The following is a 26,366-nucleotide window of genomic DNA, read 5'->3' as shown; positions in this document are numbered from 1 at the left end:
CCCTTTTTTGAAGTTTAATTATTGGGTCTATGTTTGTTCTATAAACATTTCCCCAAACTTCAACACAATATGTTAAATATGGAAAAATAAAAGAATAATATAACATATGCAGACATTTCTTATTCAGCATGTGTTTTACTTTATAAAGAATGGCAATGGATTTGGATATTTTTCCCTTTATATATTCAATATGCGGTTTCCAACATAATTTATGATCAATTATTATTCCCAAGAATTTAGTTTCATATACTCTATCAATTTCCACTTGATTTAATTTTAGTTTTACTTCACGATTTGTTCTTGCACCACTAAACACCATAAATTTAGTTTTCTTATCATTTAATGATAACTTATTGATATCAAACCATTTTTTTTAGCTGAATCAACTCAACCTCTATTACCCTCAACACTTCCTTCAAGTCTTCTCCTGAACAATATACATTTGTATCTGCAAACATAATAAATTTCAATTTATTAGATACTGAACAAATATCATTTAAATATAGTATAAATAACTTAGGTCCCAATACCGAGCCTTGTGGAACCCCACAAGTTACTCTTCTTGGCTGTGATTTAGTCTTATTGATTTCCACATATTGAGATCTATTACTTAAATAACTACTTAACCACTCTTGTGAAACACCTCTTATGCCATAGTTTTCCAATTTTTGCAGAAGTAAGGAATGATCGATTGTGTCAAAAGCTTTACATAAATCAATAAATACTCCAACGGTGTGTTGCTTTTTTTCTATTGCTGTAGCTACGTTTTCTACAAAGTCCATCACTGCTAGGGATGTAGATCGATTACTCCTGAACCCATACTGATGGTCATTCAGTAGCTCATGTTTGTCAATGAACTTATCAAGTCTATTTACAAATAATTTCTCAAGAATTATGGCAAATTGAGGTAGTAGAGACACAGGTCTATAATTTGAGACCATATGTTTATCACCATTTTTATAAATCGGAATAACTTTAGCAATTTTCATTTTGTCAGGAAAAGTTCCAGTTGATAAAGATGTATTACATATATAAGTAAACGGCTTCAGGACACAATCCATCACTTCTTTAATAAGTGACATATCCATGTTGTTACCATCGACAGATTTTTTGTTTTTAAACTTTCTTACCACTTCTAACACATCACTTTCACAAACTCCGCCAAGAAACATTGAATTTTTAATGTCAGATACACGCCTTAACTTTTTCTCATCATTCATATTAAACTTAATATTTTTTGCCAAATTTGGGCCAACATTCACAAAAAATTTATTGAATTCCTCAGCTATTTCTTCTATATTTTCCAATAATTGAGTTGTCATCTTTTACCAGATAAGCTGTAAAATCCTTTTTGCTAGATTTTTTAATCATAGTATTAAGCACATCCCAGGTTTCAATAATGTTATTTTTATGTTTATGCAGCAATTGTTCATAATAGTTTTTTTGTTGCAGCCTCATGATACATGTCAATCTGTTTTTATACTTTTTATATTTGTCCTCACTTTCCTTTGTTCGATGCTTAATAAATTCCTTGTAAAGCCTTTTTTTTTTTTTTTACAGGCTTTTACTAAACCCCTTGTTATCCATAGTTTCTCCCTCTTTTTAGTATTTTGCTTATATTCTCTTAATGGACAATGACGGTCATAAAGTGTCAGAAATATATCCAGGAATGTATCGTATGCTTCATTAGTATCCTCCACAAAAACATTTTGCCAATCCTGATTTAAAAGATCCGCCTTGAATGCCTTAACTGCTTCTGGTGATTTTATTCTAACAAAGTTATTTATTTGTCTTTTTGTTTGTAAGTTTTGCTCCTTGTTCATTTGGATCACTGTAAAGACAGGCAAGTGATCACTTACATCAGTCACCAAGAGTCCACTTTTTCTATTCCCATCAAATACATTTATAAAAATATTGTCAATCAGTGTTAAGCTGTCCTTTGTTATTCTGCTAGGTTTTACAATTAGTGGAAAGAAACTCAAGCTAAACATAAGATTAACAAAATCAGTAGTTTTCATGTGATCATTAAATTTCATCAAATCAATGTTGAAGTCACCACAAATCAAGATCACTTTATCATTAAGTCTTTCATATAACTCAAACATTTTCTTATTAAATCGATCAATGCATGATCCTGGAGTTATATAAATACAACTAATGAATATGTTTTTGGATCTTTCAACACTGATTTCAATAGTTACACATTCCATCATATTGTCAATAGCAGTTGTCATGTCAGCAATCAGCCTACATTTGAGAGAGGACATCACAAACAATACAACACCTCCTCCCCTTTTGTTCATCCTGTTTTGCCAAAACATTTCATATCCCTCTAACCCATCCAGTAATTCCTTACTATCACTCAACCAAGTCTCTGAAATTGCTATTACGGTAAACCTTTGCTGTATTTGTTTAAGATACTCTTTAATTTTGGAAAAGTTACTGTAAAGACTCCTGCTGTTGAAATGAATCACAGAAAAGCCTTCCATTTTAACATTTGAATTAAACTGTTCTTCAGTATAATACTCACAGTCCACATTAGAGTCCTGATAGAAGTGAATATCTGGGTCAATGTTATTTTCTAACTCATAGCATTTATGATCATGAAAGTCAAAAGACTTGAATTTTGTGCAGCTCATTTGTTCTTCCGTCATGTTGGTTGTCCACACTGTTTCTCTGCACACAGTACATAGCTATATAAGTCGCACTGGAATATAAGTCGCATTTTTTGGGGAAATTGACTTGATAAAACCCAACACCAAGAATAGACATTTGAAAGGCAATTTAAAATAAATAAAGAATAGTGAACAACAGGCTGAATAAGTGTACGTTATATGACGCATAAATAACCAACTGAGTACGTTATGGTATGTTAACGTAACATATTATGGTAAGAGTCATTCAAATAACTATAACATATAGAACATGCTATACGTTTACCAAACAATCTGTCACTCCTAATCGCTAAATCCCATGAAATCTTATATGTCTAGTCTCTTACGTGAATGAGCTAAATAATATTATTTGATATTTTACGGTAATGTGTTAATAATTTCACACATACGTCGCTCCGGAGTATAAGTCGCACCCCCGACCAAACTATGAAAAAAAACTGCGACTTATAGTCCGAAAAATACAGTATATATATATATATATATATATATATATATATATATTTTTTTATCTGTCCTTTTTAATCCATTTTCTACCGCTTGTTACTCTGTGTCTCCTAGCTGCTCAGGCAAATCATATTGTCTAAAAATGCATTTTCCCATCGATATGCGGACATAGTTTTTTTTTGCAGCACACATGAGATTGGTGGTTTTGTGGGTGTCATGATCGGTGTGGTGAAGATTTTAAATGTTACCTTCCTTTTTTTTAATTAACACATACAAGTTAAAAGTGCAATTTCAATGTTCATGAGGTACATTTATTGTCAAAAAGAAAGTCATCAGAAAAAACATTGCTTATTTCAACAACTTTCCCTAAAATATGCATTTAGGCTATTAGGTGTTTTTTTATCCGATTAATCGAACAAACTAATCGATAGATTACTGGATTACTAAAATAATCAAAAGCTACAGCTCTCAGTATTATGTATTGTCAAGCATATGTCCATAAAATACCGTGCGCCAAACAAAAATAAAACCACTGCTTTTATGCAAATGCTCCTTCAGCTGCATAAACACATGTTTGCATGTACGGTTAAAATTCAAAATATTAAAACTGCACAACAATAAAAAACGCCAACAACTGTTATTACTGGTTTTACAGGTTTTGGATGTTTGAGACACACTTTGGCTCGGTAAAACGTCTTCTTGAGTCATGTTTTAAGAATCAAGTTCGTTTAGAGTTGCTTTGGGCAGGTGTTAGTTGATTTGAGTCTATGAAGCTCTTGTTTTAGTTATCCATGGTAGCTTTTTTGTCTTTCTGCTGGCTGTCAGTTTTGTCGTTTTAACAACATTGTTGCCTCAGTCATTGTGATACACTCACTGTTGTTGATTTAGTCTTGGCCAAGGCTACATAGGCATGGTGCCATTGTTTTAATGTTTTCCTTTTACTTATTTGTCGGAACTGGAAAAAATCAATCTAGGGGCACTTGTCATGGCGGGGAGGATGAAGAGCAGAAATAAGTACTGTGATATTGTCATTCGGCAGGATCACGTCGTCAGAACACATTACAGCTCTGTATTAGTCTCTGCATTGACGTTATGGGCAGTTTACATATCTCATCACTGTCCTGACTTTGTAGATGGTCTTATTTCAAGTCATTTTTGATAATTTTTTTTGTAAAAAGTGGTCACTGTCATTTATTTGTTTCTATTATAAATTGTGTCCGGTAATTGTGTGCATGCATCTGTGCAAGCCCTTAGACCAGACCTGGGCATTCTGCGGCCCGCGGGCCACACCCGGCCCTTTGTGCGTCCCTGTCCGGCCCGCGTGAGGCCAATCATAAATTACAAAATACATTTTAAAAAGTATCTATGTCGAGTGTGCAATACAACGGTGCTGCTTTTGTTTTGAAAAGCGTTATTTGTATTACTTCCGTGTGGACGTATGCGCGTGCGTGATTGTGAGTGAATGTGAACAGCTGCAATCACAAATTACAAAATAAAGTTGAAAAAACATCTATGTCGTGCGCGCAATACAACTGTGCTGCTTTTATTTTGAAAAGTGTTATTTATGGATGTATGTCCGTGTGTAACCTGTGAGTGAAGGTGCACAGCGACAAGTGATGCACGGTTACTCCCGAGACGCTAAAAAGAGAATAGTTGGCGTGTTTTCAACAAGACATGGACTGCCAAGCAACGTTCCCTCTAAGGTGCGCGCCTGCGCAATTGCGCACTGCTCAAGCGTCCTTTGCGCACAGCAAATATATGCCCCGCACCAAATCAAATACATCTGAATTCTAAACAAAATAAACACATTTATTCTGTGTAATTTTGCAATGCAACTCTGAGTGACAGTGACAACAAGCGGCCCGAACGGTGTTCGTCAACACCGTTCAATTGAACACCGTTCAATTATTGTAACGTCTATCGAGATGCTTCGAGGCCAGGAATTATATCGATCACTTTATTGAGCAAAACTGTTTATATTCGGCCATAACCACACCAAAAACATGAGTAAAACACTTCTATCTCGAAAAACTAGTCATTTTCTGCCGTACAAACCAGGCCAAAATCAACTTGTCATCTGTCACCAACACGCATAGCACTAAGCCACTGGTGCGTTTATGGCCACACAAAAAGTCGGACAACTCAAACACCACACAAAGTTACACTATGACTCCTCAGTCATACGTGTGCTTATTTTACTGTCATTTATTATGATTGTTTATTTATATTAATCATGGAATGCTGATACGAGAGAAAGTTACAGGAATGCACACTTCATCCTATGCTTACATTTCATTGTGCAACATGAGGATGTTTAAGGGGAACTAAATGTGATCTCTGAAAGGGGTACAAATGATTTCCAAAGCAGTGCTTTTGGTATAAAGTTAAGTTAGGTTAAATGAAAGTATTATTATTATTAGTAATATTATTTATCTTACAGTATACTGTATATCAAAAATAATATTGAGCACAATTTAATTGAAATATTGTCGATGTGGTCCTCCAGCAGTGCTCGGGTTGCTCATGCGGCCCCCGGTAAAAATTAATTGCCCACCCCTGCCTTAGACCACTACTTCAAATCATACCCCAGGAAGGGCACTGGATCTGTTTGGTGCCTGACTTGCGTTTGAAACAGGCACAGACATGGCATGGTAGGACTGACCTTGTGTGTCGGCCCTAAAAGGTTAATGGTGGACTAATTAAGAAGTCTAAGCTGTACCTTCAGTATTATATAAACATTCATTATAGAAAGTGAGTCAGTGCTGAGATTTCTTTGGCACTTGTCATGTAGCAGGATTACCAAGTGCCATCCTAGTTCTTTATTGCTTTTAGATAAAGCCATTTGTAAGTAGACTTCAGGGAAACTAAATCCCACACTCCTCTAGAAAGCAGCTGTTTCTCAGCAATTCAATGTACTCGGTCTTCATCGTTTGGATACGTTTTTCCCATTGAATCCAATTGTTGACTATGTTAGATTCATCAGTTAGTAAGTTTATCTCTAAAACTCTCATCCAGTACTATACTACTACCCCATTTAACCTTTGGCAATTCTCCTTTTTAACAGAGCCTTAGGCAAGTTCATATCTTTTTTTTTTGTCAGCAGCTAATTGGTTGACCCCGTGGGCATCACATGTCACTTCACACCCACATTCACTGCCTATTACACAGTTTGACACTGATACCATCTTGGTAGCTCTGACAGATCTTGACACTGTACATGCCTTTGATTGGTTTGACTGATGACCAACCAGTATGCAAAATATTATACTGCAGAACGATGTTCATATGCCAACTGGGCTTGCATAAAAGAACATCTGGTGGTCTGCGATTAATTCCATAAAAAGTGCTGCTGAGTTTGAATTCATGTTTGTGTGTCATGTTAACGTTCTTGCTTATCTGCAAAGTTGTGTTGGCAGCAGCTCCCATCCTGGCAGAGAACAGGAAGTTAGTGTTTTTTTGTCTTTGTGCCTTTGCCTGTTCTGTGTCCATCACATGTTTGTATTGCAGATGGGGATTACCAAAAAGAACATCACAAACACAATATAAATATTCTTCATTGTTTCAGGAAAGCATTTCGCTCATGTTGATGGAATTGCTCTCATGAATATTTTCCAGGACATTGTTTCTCCCCCTCCTGCTTACTCTCTGTTTTAATTAGTTCGCTTCATCTCTCCCTTCTTCTCGAAACAAGTCCTAATTTATCATGAATAATACTGCCCTGCACTGACATTCATAGGACAGCAGCAGCTTAAAGCCACAGGGGATAATGGCGAATTTGATTGGCTCCTCTTCCTTAACTTCTCCCATCATTTGGCTTGTTTAAATACACAAACTCTTGTGCACACAGACACATTATGTGCCGCCCTTGGCATTCAAAACTGTCAGGTGGAGGGAGTTCTTCAGCAAGTGCAGTCAGACCCGTTCTGTTTTTCACAGCACAAGGGAGTTGGAAAGGCTCGGATGAGTGATTGCCAATCGCTTAAGGCGGAACACTCCTCAAAGTTACACTGTAAAGGTCTTAAAAGGGCTTCTTGTTCATGTGGCAGGATGGATGACCTTTAACACTCACTCATCTATGACAAATTCAGTTTCAGAGAAACTATAGCTCTCGGCTAAATGCTTTATATATTTTATGGTTTTGAAAATACTGTAATTTTAGCACACATTTAGGCTGTTTCAGTAAATAGCTCATCATTTCTCACTACGGTAGCTGTAGTAACTACTCTCACACAGCCCTGGCTGTAAATCCCAAACAAGAAAGTGGCTCCAAGTAAGTCACACATTACTATTTAATCTACTGTTACTTAAAACAGACAATTGTTGCAATGACATGCAGACATTTTGTAAAAGGAATTTCATTTTTAGTTCAACTTTTTTTGAAATGGGATTGACAGAACATTTTCCGTTTTGTGTTGGTTTGTGCTAATATCACAACTATTTCAATTAGTTCACTTCTGAGTTAAAGGGGAACATTATCACAATTTCAGAATGGTTAAAACCATTAAAAATCAGTTCCCAGTGGCTTATTATATTTTTCGAAGATTTTTTCAAAATTTTACCCATCACGCAATATCCCTAAAAAAAAGCTTCAAAGTGCCTGATTTTAACCATCGTTATAAACACCCGTCCATTTTCCTGTGACGTCACATAGTGAAGCCAACACAAACAAACATGGCGGAAAGAACAGCAAGCTATAGCGACATTAGCTCGGATTCAGACTCGGATTTCAGCGCCTTAAGCGATTCAACAGATTACGAATGTATTGAAACGGATGGTTGTAGTGTGGAGGCAGGTAGCGAAAACGAAATTGAAGAAGAAACTGAAGCTATTGAGCCATATCGGTTTGAACCGTATGCAAGTGAAACCGACGAAAACGACACGACAGCTAGCGACACGGGAGAAAGCGAGGACAAATTCGGCGATCGCCTTCTAACCAACGATTGGTATGTGTTTGTTTGGCATTAAAGGAAACTAACAACTATGAACTAGGTTTACAGCATATGAAATACATTTGGCAACAACATGCACTTTGAGAGTGCAGACAGCCCAATTTTCATCAATTAATATATTCTGTAGACATACCCTCATCCGCGCTATTTTCCTGAAAGCTGATCTGTCCAGTTTTGGAGTTGATGTCAGCAGGCCAGGGAAGCTCGGGTCGATAGGGGGTTTAGCTCGCTCGTCTGCGGGAACAAACTGCCGCCATTACTTGCCGTGCTACTGAGGCCCTTTGTCCCTGAATTGCTCACACACTCCGGCAGATTCAATGGGGGTCTGGCGGCAGATTTCTTTGACTTTATCGTTGGAAATGCATCTGCTTTGAGTGTCGCAGGATATCCACACATTCTTGCCATCTCTGTCGTAGCATAGCTTTCGTCGGTAAAGTGTGCGGAACAAACGTCCAATTTCTTGCCACTTTCGCATCTTTGGGCCACTGGTGCAACTTGAATCCGTCCCTGTTCGTGTTGTTACACCCTCCGACAACACACCGACAAGGCATGATGTCTCCAAAGTACGGAAAACAGTCGAAAAAACGGAAAATAACAGAGCTGATTTGACTCGGTGTTTGAGAAAATGGCGGATTGCTTCCCGATGTGACGCCACGTTGTGACGTCATCGCTCCGAGAGCGAATATTAGAAAGGCGTTTAATTCGCCAAAATTCACCCATTTAGAGTTCGGAAATCGGTTAAAAAAATATATGGTCTTTTTTCTGCGACATCAAGGTATATATTGACGCTTACATAGGTCTGGTGATAATGTTCCCCTTTAAGATACAGAATCTCAAACATTAGTGAGTACAGCCCTCATGGATCAGTCTCAATACTTCTATTGTCATTAAACAGTTCCTTGGACAATGTGGCTGTGTAGGTACAAGTTATAGGAGCTGCACTATTTCTTTTAATGGTGCCTATCATTCACATTCCTTATCTCATACAGACACACATGTTTTTCTGTTTTTTATATATTCCAACTTGTAAATAAACACTAGCAAAAGTCAGCTAACAATTGAGCTAATGTGATTCGCTCTATTCGGCCTAAAAAGCACTCTGAAAACATCCAAAATCCTAAATCAACGTTTTATATACAAAACCCAAAAACAGTGAAGTGGGCACGTTGTGTAAATCGTAAATAAAAACAGAATACATTATTTGCTAAGTTTTTTGAACCAATATTCAATTGAATAGACTGCAAAGACAAGATACTTGACGTTCGAACTGGAAAACTTTATTTTTTGCAAATATTAGCTCATTTGGAATTTGATGCCTGCAACATGTTTCAAAAAAGCTGGCACAAGTGGCACAAAAGACTGAGAAAGTTGAGGAATTCTCATTAAACACTTATTTGGAACATCCCACAGGTGAACAGGTTAATTGGGAACAGGTGGGTGCCATGATTGGGTATAAAAAGAAGCTTCCATGATAAATGCTCAGTCATTCACAGACAAGGATAGGGCGAGGGTCACCACTTTGTGAACAAATGCGTGAGCAAATTGTTTAAGAAAAACATTTCTCGACCAGCAATTGCAAGGAATTTAGGGATTTCACCATCAACGGTCCGTATTATCATCAAAAGGTTCAGAGAATCACTGCACGTAAGCAGCAAGTCTGAATAACCAACTATCAATAAAGTACTATCTATCAATCTATGACCTCCGATCCCTCAGGCGGTACTGCATCAAAAAACAACATCAGTGTGTATGGGGGTGTATTAGTGCCCAAGGCATGGGTGACTTACACATCTGTGAAGGCACCATTATTGCTGAAAGGTACATACAGGCATACTTGCCAACCCTCCCGATTTTCCCTGGAGACTCTCGAATTTCAGTGCCCCTCCCGAAAATCTCCCGGGGCAACCATTCTCCTGAATTTCTTCCGATTTCCACCCGGACAACAATATTGGGGGCGGGCCTTAAAGGCACTGCCTTTAGCGTCCTCTGCCACCTGAAAAGGAGACTATTATATATGTCTCCGTTATCCATAGGTTTATCTATAACCCATAAAAGTAGGCAGGCACGGAGCTATTTCTCAGCGTGTGTTTATTCCAGCCGGCACGTTAATACACTGACATACAACATCCGGATTCCCATCATGCATTCCTTCAAAACTACGGCAAGTAGTAATGACCAAAAACATAACAGAGACGAAGCAGAAGAAAGAAGAAGAGACATGGCGATGACGAGTAAGAAGAAGTACGCTTGTAAGTTCCAAAATTATTGGAAAAAATAATTTCAGTTCATCCAGGACAGCTCAAAGGGGAAAGGGTATGCTGCCTGCAAATTTTGTAGATCAGACTTCTCCATTGAACACGGTGGCCGAACGGATATACTCATTCATGAACGGATTATTTATATGTATAAGAAATACTTCAAAATATATACAATAATAAATATATATATGAAATAAAAAGTTGTGAATAATATGTATTTGATACAACCAAGGCAACAAAAGAATAGCTCAAGACGAAGAACATTAAGTGGTTACTCACACTGTCATTCGAACTGTGCTGGACTTTGGTGACTTGCTGTGACTCTGATGTGATGTGACTTGATCAGCATTAATCACATTAGAAATCTGTTTATCATTTAGTCTATTATTGCACTTTTGTGACACTTTGTTAGTGGAATGTGGGTGTGCCACAATGCTTGTGTGTGTTTCCTAATGTGTGTCGTTGTGTACACACGCTTGTATTACAGTACTTTGCAAGTGAATCCATTTTGCAATCGTGTTGTATTAACAGATAATAAATGTGGATTTAGACTCAGGTGTGTGTATACGAGCATGTGGCGTGATACTCAGATGACGTTGTCATTTGGCTTTTTGACAACGATGACCACTGATAGCTTACCCATCTGAATTCCAGCTGGGTTTGTTTTTCTTAGAAAATATTTATGCCTAACACAGTTTGTCTTGTTTGTGTCACTTCCAATATTGTTTATATACATTGGGTCCAAAGTTATTAATCATACATTGATGCTGTTTTTAATTGTTGTAGTTTTGTTTGAGAAGTGAATTTTGCTGTGGGGGTAATCACAAATTTAAAAAGCAGGTGAATCCCTGGATTGGACAAAGTATGATCTTTAATTTGGAACATGTGTGACGCAATTGGAAAACTACTTATCACAATCAATCTGCTGTAACTAAATAACTGTCATCTTAATCCTCTATCAAAAAGTTAATTTCATACATTTAATTTCAGGTTCCTAATTCCATATGATTCATGTTGTGGCTTCCAAATCCATGGGCTTTAGGACATTTTCACAGATGGTTTCGCAGTGGTCAGTGGGTATCAAGTGCTTACACGGGATCCAGCAACATTCTCCAACTCATGAATCATTTGCTCCACATCTGGTGGCAAGTGTGGAACAGACTCAGCACATACTTGTACGTGATCTGTTTCCAAGGTTTGACTATAGCCCCTTTTTCCAGTGCACAATACCTGCACGGGTGGCTGCAGTTTCACTCGCTTATTGATGCGTCTCTAATAGCAAATCCAGGTACTATACCTTTTTTACACTACCTGGTCAACTGGGGTTCCAACCATACTCAAGCCATACAGCTAAACTAATTCTTACCCTTTGTCTCAGATGCTCCTAATGTGGCTTCCTACTATAATGTCTGGTGACAAATGAGGCAATAAGGCCGAATTGATTACCCCAACTTTACCCCAAGTAGGGATGGGTACTGAATTAGGGCTAGTCCATCAATAGTACCGGGTATCGAGTCAAGTAAAACCAAACGGTGCCATATTCTGATACCTTTGTTGCTTGTGATGTCCGTTTGCAGACGAGCATTCGGAGTGAACTCAACCAAACCGCCTCTCTGTAATGTTGCTAATTTCAATGCCATCAAAGCAACTGATAGAAAATGCTAAAACGTAAAGTAAGGCTCCACTTTTCAAAAATGCGCTGGTTTGATGCTAATTTACATTGGATTTGCAATATACATGCCACTGATTAGCATTAGAGATTTTACATTACGATTTCAACACCTCCAAATTTGGTAATGAAAAGTACAACTAAGATGCACCTTATGATCAAACAGCAAATGTGTAATAAGTACAATACTTACAGTATAATGACTTGGTAGGGCACAAAATAAAACTAGACTGGCACATTGACCTTCATGACAAAGACTACCTTCTAGCTGTTCTATACATTACTGGCATCTAATATCTTGGAATTGCAACTACATGCGGAGTCTGCTATATAATACAAGTCAGACTCAGAATTATAAGAACATAAAATATAGAAACTGGACAGCACAAATATCAGCACAAATATCATTTTACTGATACAAAATTGTAATATTAAAACATTTATATTCATTAACACACAGAAGTACCAACAATTGGTAGAGTTGAGTACCGTTATCGATTCCCAGTTACCGGGAATTTGTACCGTTTTGGTGTGAATATGAAAGGAACCTATCAATAACCCCAAGTAAGGAAAAAAAAAGCTTCCCTTGACAAAAGGCACGATGCCACTCGTGATTGTCAGTTTAATATAAAGGAACTACATACAGTACACATACCTGTATTGACCACATATTTATGTAGACATACAGAAGCAACTGAGAGAGATAATTCTCCGACCTCTACTGCAATAAAAAGACTTGATTCGAATTGACACTGTCAGAGACACAATATTACAATTAATAAATGATTTATGTCAATTCATTTGATCTGCTGTTTAGTACCCAATGAAGTCAAATTGTTAGTTGTCTAAGAGGGGCAAAACACTAGAAAAGACCTTCAGTGTGATGCAGTGCAGTGCCACACCAGACTTACTGTAAGCTACAATCAGAGTGGTAAATTCTGATGGAAACCGACTCAAACACATGCAAACACACATGCGAGTAGCCAAGTCACTGAATGACTGTAATGCGCAGGCTGTAGTACCTCCACATCAATTATACAATATGTATTGCCTTCCACATTTCGTAATGAAACGCAATACATAGTCAAAATAACCCACAAAGTCAAACCCCAGGGCAGGGTTTCCCCCATATAGCCAATATACATGTGGCGGTGGGGGCGTGGCTAGGAGTGTGAAGGGGCGCGGCCAATATGACGTCATCATTTATTTGACGTCATGAATAGTTTAATCGCCGATGATGCATATTTTATTTCAAAGGAAAACATATATATATATATATATATATATATATATATATATATATATATATATATATATATATATATATATATATATGTGTCTTAATAAGGTTATCCAAAAAATAGTGCTCGATACCGTAGTAGAGCGCAATATATGTATGTGTGGGAAAAAAAATCACAAGACTACTTCATCTCTACAGGCCTGTTTCATGAGGGGGTTCCCTCAATAATCTCCTGATGATTGAGGGAACCCCCTCATGAAACAGGCCTGTAGAGATGAAGTGGTCTTGTGATTTTTTTCCCCACACATACATATATTGCGCTCTACTACGGTATCGAGCACTATTTTTTGGATAACCTTATTAAGACACATATATATATATATATATATATATATATATATATATATATATATATATATATATGTTTTCCTTTGAAATAAAATATGCATCATCGGCGATTAAACTATTCATGACGTCAAATAAATGATGACGTCATATTGGCCGCGCCCCTTCACACTCCTAGCCACGCCCCCACCGCCACATGTATATTGGCTATATGGGGGAAACCCTGCCCTGGGGTTTGACTTTGTGGGTTATTTTGACTATGTATTGCGTTTCATTACGAAATGTGGAAGGCAATACATATTGTATAATTATACATATATATATATATATATATATATATATATATATATATATATATATATATATATATATATATATATATATACAAACCCCGTTTCCATATGAGTTGGGAAATTGTGTTAGATGTAAATATAAACAGAATACAATGATTTGCATATCCTTTTCAACCCATATTCAATTGAATGCACTACAAAGACAAGATATTTGATGTTCAAACTCATAAACTTAATTTTTGCAAATAATAATTAACTTAGAATTTCATGGCTGCAACACGTGCCAAAGTACAAACCCCATTTCCATATGAGTTGGGAAATTGTGTTAGATGTGAAGTGTTCCTGAGTCCATGTGGTGATATCCTTTAGAGATTGATGTCGGTTTTTGATACAGTGCCGTCTGAGGGATCGAAGGTCATGGTCATTCAATGTTGGTTTCCGGCCATGCCGCTTACGTGGAGTGATTTCTCCAGATTCTTTGAACCTTTTGATGATATTATGGAGTGTGGATGTTGAAATCCCTAAATTTCTTGCAATTGCACTTTGAGAAACGTTGTTCTTAAACTGTTTGACTATTTGCTCATGCAGTTGTGGACAAAGGGGTGTACCTCGCCCCATCCTTTCTTGTGAAAGACTGAGCATTTTTTGGGAAGCTGTTTTAATACCCAATCATGGCACCCACCTGTTCCCAATTAGCCTGCACACCTGTGGGATGTTCCAAATAAGTGTTTGATGAGCATTCCTCAACTTTATCAGTATTTATTGCCACCTTTCCCAACTTCTTTGTCACGTGTTGCTGGCATCAAATTCTAAAGTTAATGATTATTTGCAAAAAAAAAAATGTTTATCAGTTTGAACATCAAATATGTTGTCTTTGTAGCATATTCAACTGAATATGGGTTGAAAATGATTTGCAAATCATTGTATTCCGTTTATATTTACATCCAACACAATTTCCTAACTCATATGGAAACGGGGTTTGTGTGTATATATATATATATATATATATATATATATATATATATATATATATATATATATATATAATTTGTGTTATTAGTATTAACATATAACACATCTTATTGTGAAATGTAGAACAGGCTCCACTATATTGCTCCACTATATTCTGCCCTCCATGAACGTTGGAATTTAGTTTGCCAAATACAGTCGTGGTCAAATGTTTACCTACACTTGTAAAGAACATGATGTCATGGCTGTCTTGAGTTTCCAATAATTTCTACAACTCTTATTTTTTTGTGATAGAGTGATTGGAGAACCTACTTGTTGGTCACAAAAAATATTCATGAAGTTTGGTTCTTTTATGAATTTATTATGGGTCTACTGAAAATGTGACCAAATCTGCTGGGTCAAAAGTATACATACAGCAATGTTAATATTTGGTTACATGTCCCTTGGCAAGTTTCACTGCAATAAGGCGCTTTTGGTAGCCATCCACAAGCTTCTGACCAGATTCTGGTGGAATTTTTGACTACGACTGTATGTAAACCGTTCTTTGAATTAGTGATGAAAAAAGAACTTGAAGTGGTTTATTGATACTCTCCACAATGAAGTCACTGTAAAACTAATCACACAAAGGAAAGTACATCAATATACAGATGAAGTGCACATATGTGTAGTAATCACAACAAATTAATAATGCTGATTGGAAAAAACTTAAGTAAAGCGATACAATTATTCAGCACTAAGGTTGCCGCGAGTTTAATGCTAATGTACAATAACCAGGTCATTAACAGGCTAACCAGAATTTGCGGGGCAAATCGCAGGCCACATATCAATCATTCACACTCACATTAATACCCATTGACAATTTACAGTCTCCAATAAACCTAAAATGCATATTTTCTGAATGTGGAAGGAAGCCAGAGTACCTAAAGAAAACCACACTCGCATAGGGAGATCATGCAAGCTCCACACACAGAGATGTTCAAATGGAGGTTTCGAGGACACAAATGGCGTGAAGAGACGTTTAGAAAGCGACTTGAAGATGGTCTGTCAAACATAATCCATGCAACATTTTGACCAAAGAACCACAATTACATGTTATGTAGACCACAAGGAAGTGATGTAATTTTTATAAAAAAATCATAATATGACCCCCCGAATGCACCTTTATAATCCGGTGCGCCTTTTGTATGAAACTAGACCTGTATAGACCCGCTCATCAGCGGTGCGCCTTATGGTCTGAAAAATACGGTATCAGTATGCACAAGCTGTGCTTTGCCCTATTAAAAGTTGTTTGTCATATTGCAGCCAACTGGCTTGTCCTGCAATCAAGCTCATGAGGAATATATTTTGACATGTGTTTTTCCTGCCCTCCACAGAGTGCCTAAGGAACTGTGACAGGCCGAAGCATCTATGAATACTAATACAGTCTGTGCTAATACAGTTGGCAAACACGCTTTTACAGACTGAAGCTGTGTCTGCAGAGTGACAGAGCACACATCTATATATGAATATGATATAGAAGCTGACAATCATAGCAAGTGGCCCCGTCACGTTTGATCATCTGCAAAAATGTGTCAGCTGGCAAACATGTATCAGATTACGTCTCGGACACATAGGGCCTGATTTACTAAGATCCAAATACCACGTGCTAGACAACGTGTGCAAAAAAATAAAATAGTACCGTATGTGCTATGAATGGGCGTGTTGCGTGTGATCTATTAACACTGCGTGTGCAATTGAAAAGTGGTGCAGACCGCCTTATTTAAATGAGCATTTTGCATGCGTACCGGGATTTTACAGAGTAGAATTTTCTGTACATTCATGTTGTCACGCACTTGTCACGCATACTGAAATTTCACTTGTGTGCGAAGCAGTGGATTGCATCACCAGTGCATTCATGCGTCTGGAATAATTCAAACGCAAAAAAAATCGAACAATGACAGACGTATTTTCATGTAGGAGATATAGTAATCTGCATTTCTGTAAATCCTTAATAATAAAAAACAAACAACTTAAAAAAACTAGATGAGGCAATTGCGTCTGAATGCTCCAATGCTGAAGTTGAACTGAAATGCCGCTGTTTTTGTCTCTCTCTCCACAATTTCCCCTTCTGTCTTCTTTTTTTTCTCTTTCTATCCCCTCCTGCTCCGGCCCGGCTGCACCAAATGATATTATAAATACATTTAATATAGTCAAATACAAATAAGGCAAAAAGAGAAGTATCCTACACTTCTCTTTTGTAAAATAAATCTGAACAGCAGATATGGGCATCTACATCAACTATATGATTTGCCTGAGAAGCTGGACAGGACAAAAAAAAAAAAGAACTGAAATGCCGCCAGAATGTAGTATGAATGTAAGAATAGTTTGAATGTTGGAGTGGTTTGAATGTTGAAGAGTTTGAATTTCCAGGAAAACCGGAATTTGGTTTGGAACTTTGGAAAGTGTTAGTTTCAATGTCCAGGATGAGTGGGATGTGTTGATGTTGGAATGGTTTTAATAGGTTGAACAATGTGGGAATTGTGGAACTTTGAAGAATGTTCCACTGATTTCAACGTGAATTTCCAAAACATTTGGGAATTTCGGGAAAAGCGTGAATTTTTTTGAAAATGGTAAAAAAAACAAAAAAAACATGAATAGTGTGAATGAGTTGAAATGGTTGGTGTTGAATTTTTCCAAAATCGGTTGAGAAATGTTGAAGTAGTAACATGTTCAATTGAGAAATGGTATTACGGAATTCTTGGAATTTCGGGAAAACTGGGAATTTTTCCAATTCAAAAAACAACTTTGTTTTTTGTCCTAATTAAGAGGAATGTTTTGACGGTGGAACGGTTGAAATGCGTTGAAAAAATGTGGAAGAAGTAGTTGCGGGAAAAAGGGGCGAAAATAGGGCTTTGGAAAACCAGGAATTCTGGAAAATCCTGGAATTTTTTTGAACTTGGAGAAAGAGTAGTTTGAATTTCCAGGATGGTGGAATGTGTTGATGGTGGAATGGTATAAATAGGTTGAAAAAAGGGGAAATTGTGAAAGTTTGAAAAATGGCCAATTCTTTTTAAAAGGGAAAAAATGTCCCGGAAATCTAGGAATTTTTGGAATTTGTCAAGGGAAAGCCCACGATTCCCAAATAGGCTGAACAGTTTGAAGTTGGAACGGTTTGAATCGGATGAAAAATGTGGAAGAAAAATAGTGCTCACAAAACGGTGATGAGTGTTGCTAAATCTTATCTCATTGCGCGTGCTAAATCATTATATTTGCATTTTCGCTCCCAGTATTTTTGTTTTTGTTTTGATGATCGGCATATATTTTGCAAGACAGACGCAAAATGGGTTGCACGCCTTACTCTGCTCATTCAACAGACGCAATTCGCCCTGCACACGTTAAGTAGATCAGCTTTGTGTGTGCTATTAGTTTTGCACATGTTTTAGTACACGCAAACCTTTAATAAATCAGGCCTATAGAGTTCACATGCATTCAATGAAATATGATCAAGTGCATGCAAAAATGTAAAATGCCCCCATGCAGGATGTCAGGTTCTTTGGGAGAACTGCTCGTCTGTTTCCCAACCGTGGAATTCTCTCCCTGCAGGCCAGCTGGATGACACAGATGTGTTTGGGCTTTGGGAGCAGATGCCGCTGAGCTTCTGGAACAAAGTTCTGACTATATAGCCAAGATGCTGAGACTTATTTTAACAGGATTTTTGCCAGAAGATACGCAGCTCTGTGTAATTGCTCTACTTTTAGAGATTACCAGTTTTTATTGTAGTCTTAGCCAAGCGAATACGTAAAGTTTGGAGCAATCCACGATGTCCACCATGTCTTTCAAGGTTATTTGTCTGCATCCCACTAAGTTTTATTTTCATTTTCCAAATCCGATTTTCTTTATACCACAATAATTCTATTCATTTTGAATGTACAGCACAGTAGGAACATGTCAACAAAAACAACCGAATGTTATGTTTGTGTTGTTGTTTGTGTGTTGTTGACCAAGGTTCAATTGATTGCGTTGACATGAAACATACCACACTAGTAGCGCAAACACACCAGAGTGTGTTTTAACTAAACCAAACATGAAAAGTATGAACGCACCCATAGCAAATAACAGAGGATGATACATTTTAGGATGATGGTGATCAATGAACAGCAGCCAAGAATTGTGACCAGTGTTGGGTATTGTTTATATATTCGATATTGGTGCCAAAATGGTACTTTTAAAAAGGTGCCGGTGGTTAAACAGTTCCTGAAATGGTACTTAAGAAAGAAAAACACATTTTTTTTCTAAAAACACTGCCTTTTTCATTTTTATGGAATTTTGTGACATGTAAGGTGAGCAGAATAGTCATTTAGACTTCAATAACAAATATATAAGTAAAGTGTGTGCAAAACATATTTTATAGTACTTTAAAGGTGACTTTTTAATGATGAAGCCATGCCACACCCTCTCCAAAAGTATCATAACTTGTCTTGTACACTGTACACTTTAAAATATATATCTTGAAGTCGCCACCGCTGTTTGGTTTTTTTGTAGACAAGGTCGAAAATAAACATTATATAGACTTAGACTTAAACTTAGACTTCCTTTTATTGTCATTCAAATTTGAACTTTACCATACTTGCCAACCCTCCCGGATTTTCCGGGAGACTCCCGAAATTCAGCGCCTCTCCCGCAAAGCTCCCGGGACAAATTTTCTCCCGAAATTCAGGCGGACCTGAGTGACATGTCGACAGCCTGTTTTCACGTCCGCTTTCCCACAATATAAACAGCATGCCTGCCCAATCACGTTATAACTGTAGAATGATCAAGGGCGAGTTCTTGGTTTATTGTTAGGCAGTTTCATTAACGTCCTCCCAGCGCGGCAACAACACACAACTACAGCAGTCATGTTTTTGTCTACCGTAAAGCAGTTCGTCTGCCGTAAACAGCAATGTTGTGATACTCTTAAACAGGACAATACTGCCATCTACTGTACATGCATATGTGACATTAACAACTAAGGCTTTTAGAGAGTGCAGTGCACAACTGCTCACACAACTAGGAGACGAAACAGAATGCATCATCAGAGAGGGTGTTCAGCATGGTTAGAAAAATAGTGACAGAGAATAGAACAAGGATGGACAATTCAACCCTTAACTCAACAATGAGTAGATGAGTGTTATGTGTGTGTATATGTGTAAATAAATGAACACTGAAATTCAAGTATTTCTCTTATATATATATAAATACATCGGAGGTCTCAAGGTTGGCAAGTATGACTTTACAGTACAGATAAGAACGAAATTTTGTTGCATTAGCTCGTTGTAGTGCATGATAAAAGAGCAATAAAGTGCAGATATAAATAAATAGATTACTGTACAGATACATTTATTGCACTTTTGCATATGCATCCACGTTTATGGATGTATGTTATATTGTCTTTATATTCCAGCAAGTTAGTCCATTTTTGGGGGGGAATTGAGGGGATTATTATGATACGTTCAAAAGTCTTATGGCCTGAGGGAAGAAGCTGTTGCCGAACCTGGAGGTTCTGCTACGGAGGCTGCGGAACCTCTTTCTAGAGTCCAGCAGTGAAAACAGTCCTCGGTGGGGGTGGGAAGAGTCTCTACAGATTTTCTGAGCCCTGGTCAGGCAGCGGCTTTTTGCGATTTTGATTCACCTTGTCACAACATTAGGTACACCTGCACAGCCTCCAGTCGATTCATAGAGTGCATAAAAAAGTCTCTGGCTAACTGCTTGGATTAATTGACTGCTCAGTGGCCTTGTGGTTAGAGTGTCCGCCCTGAGACTGGAAGGTTCCCTGAGCGCGGCCACCGCTGCTGCTCACTGCTCCCCTTACCTCCCAGGGGGTGAACATGGGGATGAGTCAAATGCAGAGGAAAATTTCACCACACCTAGTTGGGACTTTAACTTTAATATCCGAATAATAAAGCCCACCCCGTGATGACGTCATGTAGTAGTCAGTCTGCAAAACCCTGCGTACAGAGGCATCCAAAACTGCATGGAAGATCATGCCAAAATGCATGAACATTATAATTTGATGATTTGACACGGTTTAATAGGAGTGTACAGCAATGTAACAACATTTATAAGTCAGAAAGTACAAAATTCATAATACAGTAGGTCCCTTTTAGGAGCATATATTCCACATAATTCAAGCATACATTTCTCATTGACACATCATTCTGGTGATGTTAGATCTCTGTTAGTATTGGTTTGTTAATTCTACATGCAAGAGTCATGTATTAATTGAGCAAAAAAAAGTCAGTTTACTGACATAACCGTGCTGATGTTCAGAATTCTGGTGTTTGCAACTGATTAGTAGATAATGAGGAAGTGTAACGAAAAATGGTGTGTGCGAGTTTGAATACAATGTTGGAACTGAGCACCGTTTTTGGTGTGTTAAGTCTGGCAATAAAGTCTACTTTTTTCACCAGTTTTCTAACATTGAAGCCACATACAATTAGAACATTGATGTGGAAATGTTGACTTACTTTCACTTTTGATGAACTTTAACCCTGATACGCCCAATATATTATTTTCCATTTGGGTTTTTTGTGCATTGTTGCAACAGCCCCTTCATTTTCCTCGTGTGTCTTTCTTCTTTTGTTGGAACATTGCAGAACTCTTTGGGGTTGTAATAAAATACAGGTGCACTTTTAGTTCGTTTAAAAGTTCATTCTCATCTGCTCACAGCTGGAAAACAGGGAAAGTCTCATTCCTCATTGTATAACACTTCATATTGTGTTGGCAGGACACCAGCAGACCTACATGCAATACCATTTCAGATCATCTCTGAGGACTGAGAGCATTTTTCTTTTGTCTGCCTCGAAAGGAGAAAGAAAGAATTGGCGTGTTTTTTGTAGCTTTTTGTGCCAGCTAAGCGTTCCACAGAAAACTCCTAAAAATTGTGCAAGTCTTCATTACTCAAATAGACACATGCACTTTCTTATTTTCACGATTTTGTTATAACTGTTAATAACCTGTTCCTGAACTTGTTTTAGACTGACTTTTAATCACAAGCATGGTACTCATGTGTATGCCTGTGTTATCCCAATTCAACTAGAATCCTTCTCAACTACCGTATTTTTTGGACTATAAGTCGCAGTTTTTTTCATAGTTTGGCCGGGGGTGCAACTTATACTCAGGAAACGACTTATGTGTGAAATTAATAACGCATTACCGTAAAATATCAAATAATATTATTTAGCTCATTCACGTAAGAGACTAGACGTAGAAGATTTCATGGGATTTAGCGATTAGGAGTGACAAATTGTTTGGTAAACGTATAGCATGTTCTATATGTTATAGTTATTTGAATGACTCTTACCATAATATGTTACGTTAACATACCAGGCACGTTCTCAGTTGGTTATTTATGCGTCATATAACGTACACTTATTCAGCCTGTTGTTCACTATTCTTTATTTATTTTAAATTGCCTTTCAAATGTCTATTCTTGCTGTTGAGTTTTATCAAATAAGTTTCCCCCAAAAATGCGACTTATACTCCAGTGCGTCTTATATATGTTTTTTTCCTTCTTTATTATGCATTTTCGGCCGGTGCGACTTATAGTCCGAAAAATACGGTACAAAAAGAGCTTCAATTAGTTATACACCGAACAAAAATATATACGCAACACTTTGGTTTTTGCTCCAATTTTTCATGACTCAAAGATCTAAAACTGTTACTGTTGTTGCGTTTTGGACCAGTTGTTCCTCCCAGGGAATTCAAGTCACAAGTCGCTCCCAAGCTCTTTACGACATTTAAAGCTGAGTTGAAAAACCACCAGAGACAGAATAGGTATTTTGTAATATATTTGCAAAGCTTTGCATATACATTGAGACCAGTCCAGCATAGAACATTCAATCGCGCCGCCAAGATGGTCTGCCCCCCCCGAAAAACCTTCCCCCCTCTTAAGTCTCTCTTCCTCCCACCCTGGCAGTCATGTCTCTCCAGCCAAAACACATGCCCATTATCTCTCTTTCTTACATTCCTCACTCAAGGTTAAGCACACAGTTTTGCAGACAACCAAAAGACCACAATTGGAAGAAAAACACTAGCTGTTTTGTAATATGATTATGAAATAAAAGAAGTAACACTTAAATTCGGATATATGTTAATATCTGCCTCCGACACTGTATACACAAAATACCTATTCCTCTCAAATATTTTTCACAAATCTGTCTAAATCTGTGTTAGTGAGCACTTCTTTACAAATATAATCTGTCCTACCTCACAGGTGTGACATATCAAGATGCTGATTAAACAACATGACTATTGCACAGGTGTGCCTTAGGCTGCCCACAATAAAAGGCCACTCTGAAATGAGTTTTATCACACAGCACAATGCCACAGTTATCGCAAGTTTTGAGGGAGCGTGCAGTTGGCCTGCCGACTGCAGGAATGTTCGTAAATTGAATGCTCATTTCTCTACCATAAGCCGTCTTCAAAGGTGTTTCCGAGAATTTGGCAGTACCTCAAACCGGCCTCACAACCGCAGACCACGTGTAACCACACCAGCCCAGGACCTCTACACCCACCAGGTGCACCTCCATGATCGTTTGAGACCAGCCACCCGCTTGCTGCAACAATTGGTTTGCATAACCAAGGAATTTCTGCACAAACTGTGACAAACCGTCTCAGGGAAGCTGATCTGCATGCTCATCATCCTCATCGGAGTCTTGACCTGACTGCAGTTCGTCGTCGTAGCCGACTTGAGTGGGCAAATGATCACATTCGATGGCGTCTGGCATGATTGAGAGGTGTTCCCTTCACGGATGAATCACAGTTTTCACTTATCACCTCATGTTGCAGCATGACAATGCATGGCCCCATGTTGCAACTATCTGTACACAATTCCTGGAAGCTGAAAACATCCCAGTTCTTGCATGGCCAGCATACTCACCGGACATGTCACACCTTGAGCATGTTTGGGATGCTGTGGATCGGGGTATACGACAGCGTGTTCCAGTTCCTGCCAATATCCAGCAACTTGGCACAGCCATTGAAGATGAGTGGACCAACATTCCATAGGCCACAATCAACAACCTGATCAACTCTATGCCAAGGAGATGTGTTGCACTGCGTGAGGCAAATGGTGGTCACACCAGATACTGCTTTCCTCACCCCCCCAGACCCGAATAAAGCAAAACTGCACATTTCAGCGTGGCCTTTTATTGTGGGCATCTTAAGGCACACCTCTGCAATAATCATGCTGTTTAATCAGCATCTTAATATGCCACACCTGTGAGGTGGGATGGATTATCTTGGCAAAGAAGAAATGCTCACTAACACAGATTTAGACTGATTTGTGAACAATTTTTGAGAGAATAGGTCTTTTGTGGATATAGTAAAATGAAAATGAAATGGAAAAATGGCAGCAAAAACAAAAGTGTTTATATTTTTGTTCAGTATAGATGGCTTGCAAAGCTCTAGGCCAGGGGTCGGCAACCCGCGGCTCCGTAGCCGCATGCGGCTCTTTGATCACTCTGATGCGGCTCAGCAGCTTACTTGCTGAAACCCCCAATTCTCCTGTGAGACTTCCGGATTTCAGTGCCTCTCGCAGAAAACTCCCGGGATTAATATTCACCGATTTTCACCCTTACAGCTATAATAAGGGCGTGCCATGATGGTACAACATTTGGCGTCCTCTACAGTCTGTATTAACAGCGTGCCAGCCCAACACTTGTTATACAATATGCATCTTCTGCCTGCACACGTACGTGACAGCAAGGCATACTTGGTCAACAGCCACACAGGTTACACTGACGGTGACCATATAAAACAACTTTAACACTCTTACTAATAATGCGCCACACTTTGAACCAAAACCAAACAAGAATGACAAACACATTTCAGGAGATCATCTGCACCTTAACACAACATAAACACAACAGAACAAACACCCAGAATCCCATGCAGCCCTGACTCTTCAGGGCTACATTATACACCCCTGCTACCACCAAACCCCGCCCCCACCCCAACCCTGCTCCCTCACACATCAACCCCTCCTCCCCCTCTCCGTGCGTCGGTTGAGGTGGGCGGGGTTTGGTAGCGGGGGTGTGTATAATGTAGCCCGGAAGCGTTAGGGCTGCATGGGATTCTGGGTATTTGTTCTGTTGTGTTTATGTTGTGTTACGGTGCAGATGTTCTCCCGAAATGTGTTTGTCATTCTTGTTTGGTGTGGGTTCAGTGTGGCGCATTATTAGTAAGAGTGTTAAAGTTTTTTTTATACCGCCACCGTCAGTGTAACCTGTGTGGTTGTTGACCAAGTATGCCTTGCTGTCACCTACGTGAGCAAGCAGAAGCCCCATACAACGTGTGGCTGATCAGGCACGCTGGTTGTAGTGGGTGCTATATGCTGTACCATCACGGCACGCACCAGCTTTCGAATCCATACAAAGGTGTAGGCAGCGTGTCTGAGACCCTTGGTTTATACATAGCACAAAGCAAAAAAAAAAACTTTGTATGCAGTGTTATTTCATTTAAAATTTCAAAAAAAATTTGCGGCTCCCATTGTTTTCTATAATTTGTGAAACTGGTCAAAATGGCTCTTTGACTGGTAAAGGTTGCCGACCCCTGCTCTAGGCAATTTGTCTTTTCTGCTAGCAGCGGATGCTGCAGATACACTTTGACTTTCTGCTTATATGAGCTCAGCTCATTTTCGTCCAAGTGTTTAATTATCCCATAAACAAAACTGTGTATTAGTTATCTGATTAAACAGATCGGAACAGGACATACAGATGGATGACTGATATCCTTGCGGCTATGATGTAACACTAATAACATCAAGTCAGTGTAACTTTTTTCTCTCTCTGGATTTTTTCTATTCCTTTGTACATTTCCCACACCTCCAGTGCAAGCGTTTGTGCGTCTTTTGTACGTGTGTGTGGCTGTTTGTTAGCATCCGGGTTTACCCTTCGCTTTGGCATCACCATTGATCAAAAACGTCCTGTGTGTGGTGATTAATTGCTTCCAGCCATCCGTCTAGCCTCCGCTTTTTCTTCCTTTCAAGTTGACTCCTTCTATATGCAGTCGGGCCTGCCAGACCACAGGTTATCTCATTCATTAATCATCAGTAGTGAGAAGGAAATCGGCAGTGTTAATATGAACAGAGAAAATAACAACAGAGAAGTGCTGGAATGACGTATGGAGTGGGACAGTATGTTAAATGTCTTGGAATTGCATCAAACAACATACAACTCTGTGTTTTTCAGATCCCGTTCTCTCTGGTGCAGTTTCCACTTTGGGAATATTTAAAGGTATGTAACACATTCTGATTCTCGTATTGGGAACTGATATTTGCCTTTTTTAACTGATTGCCCATCGCCCGATGAACTGCAGAGCCCTGCCAATCTGTGTTCCAGTGTTTACATGCTAAAGATTGTACTCGCGTGAAAGATTCCTTCGAAAGGGATGCACGCTCAGCGAGACACAATTATATTTTCTTATTCCTTGTCAGGCAAAAATAAGGAGTTGCCACATCACAGGCCCAAATTTGATAGCAAGCTGTAACGAATGCGTCGTCTATTCA

General features: G+C 38.4%; 1 protein-coding gene across 3 annotated transcripts in view; it reads left to right on the top strand.

The window, feature by feature from the left end:
• slc25a26 (solute carrier family 25 member 26) overlaps nt 1–26,366 on the top strand; it is a 116,599-nt gene that overhangs the window by 40,998 nt on the left and 49,235 nt on the right. For all 3 annotated transcript variants that reach the window (XM_061923446.2, XM_061923445.2, XM_061923444.2), the window contains one exon: nt 26,050–26,094. In XM_061923446.2, coding sequence (XP_061779430.1) covers nt 26,050–26,094 — 45 coding nt within the window. The remainder of the gene's footprint in view (nt 1–26,049; nt 26,095–26,366) is intronic.

This window comes from Nerophis lumbriciformis, linkage group LG28 (assembly GCF_033978685.3).
Source record: "Nerophis lumbriciformis linkage group LG28, RoL_Nlum_v2.1, whole genome shotgun sequence".
NCBI lineage: Eukaryota > Metazoa > Chordata > Actinopteri > Syngnathiformes > Syngnathidae > Nerophis > Nerophis lumbriciformis.
The sequence above is the reverse complement of the archived record's forward strand: the minus strand, read 5'-3'. Positions and strand labels throughout refer to the sequence as shown.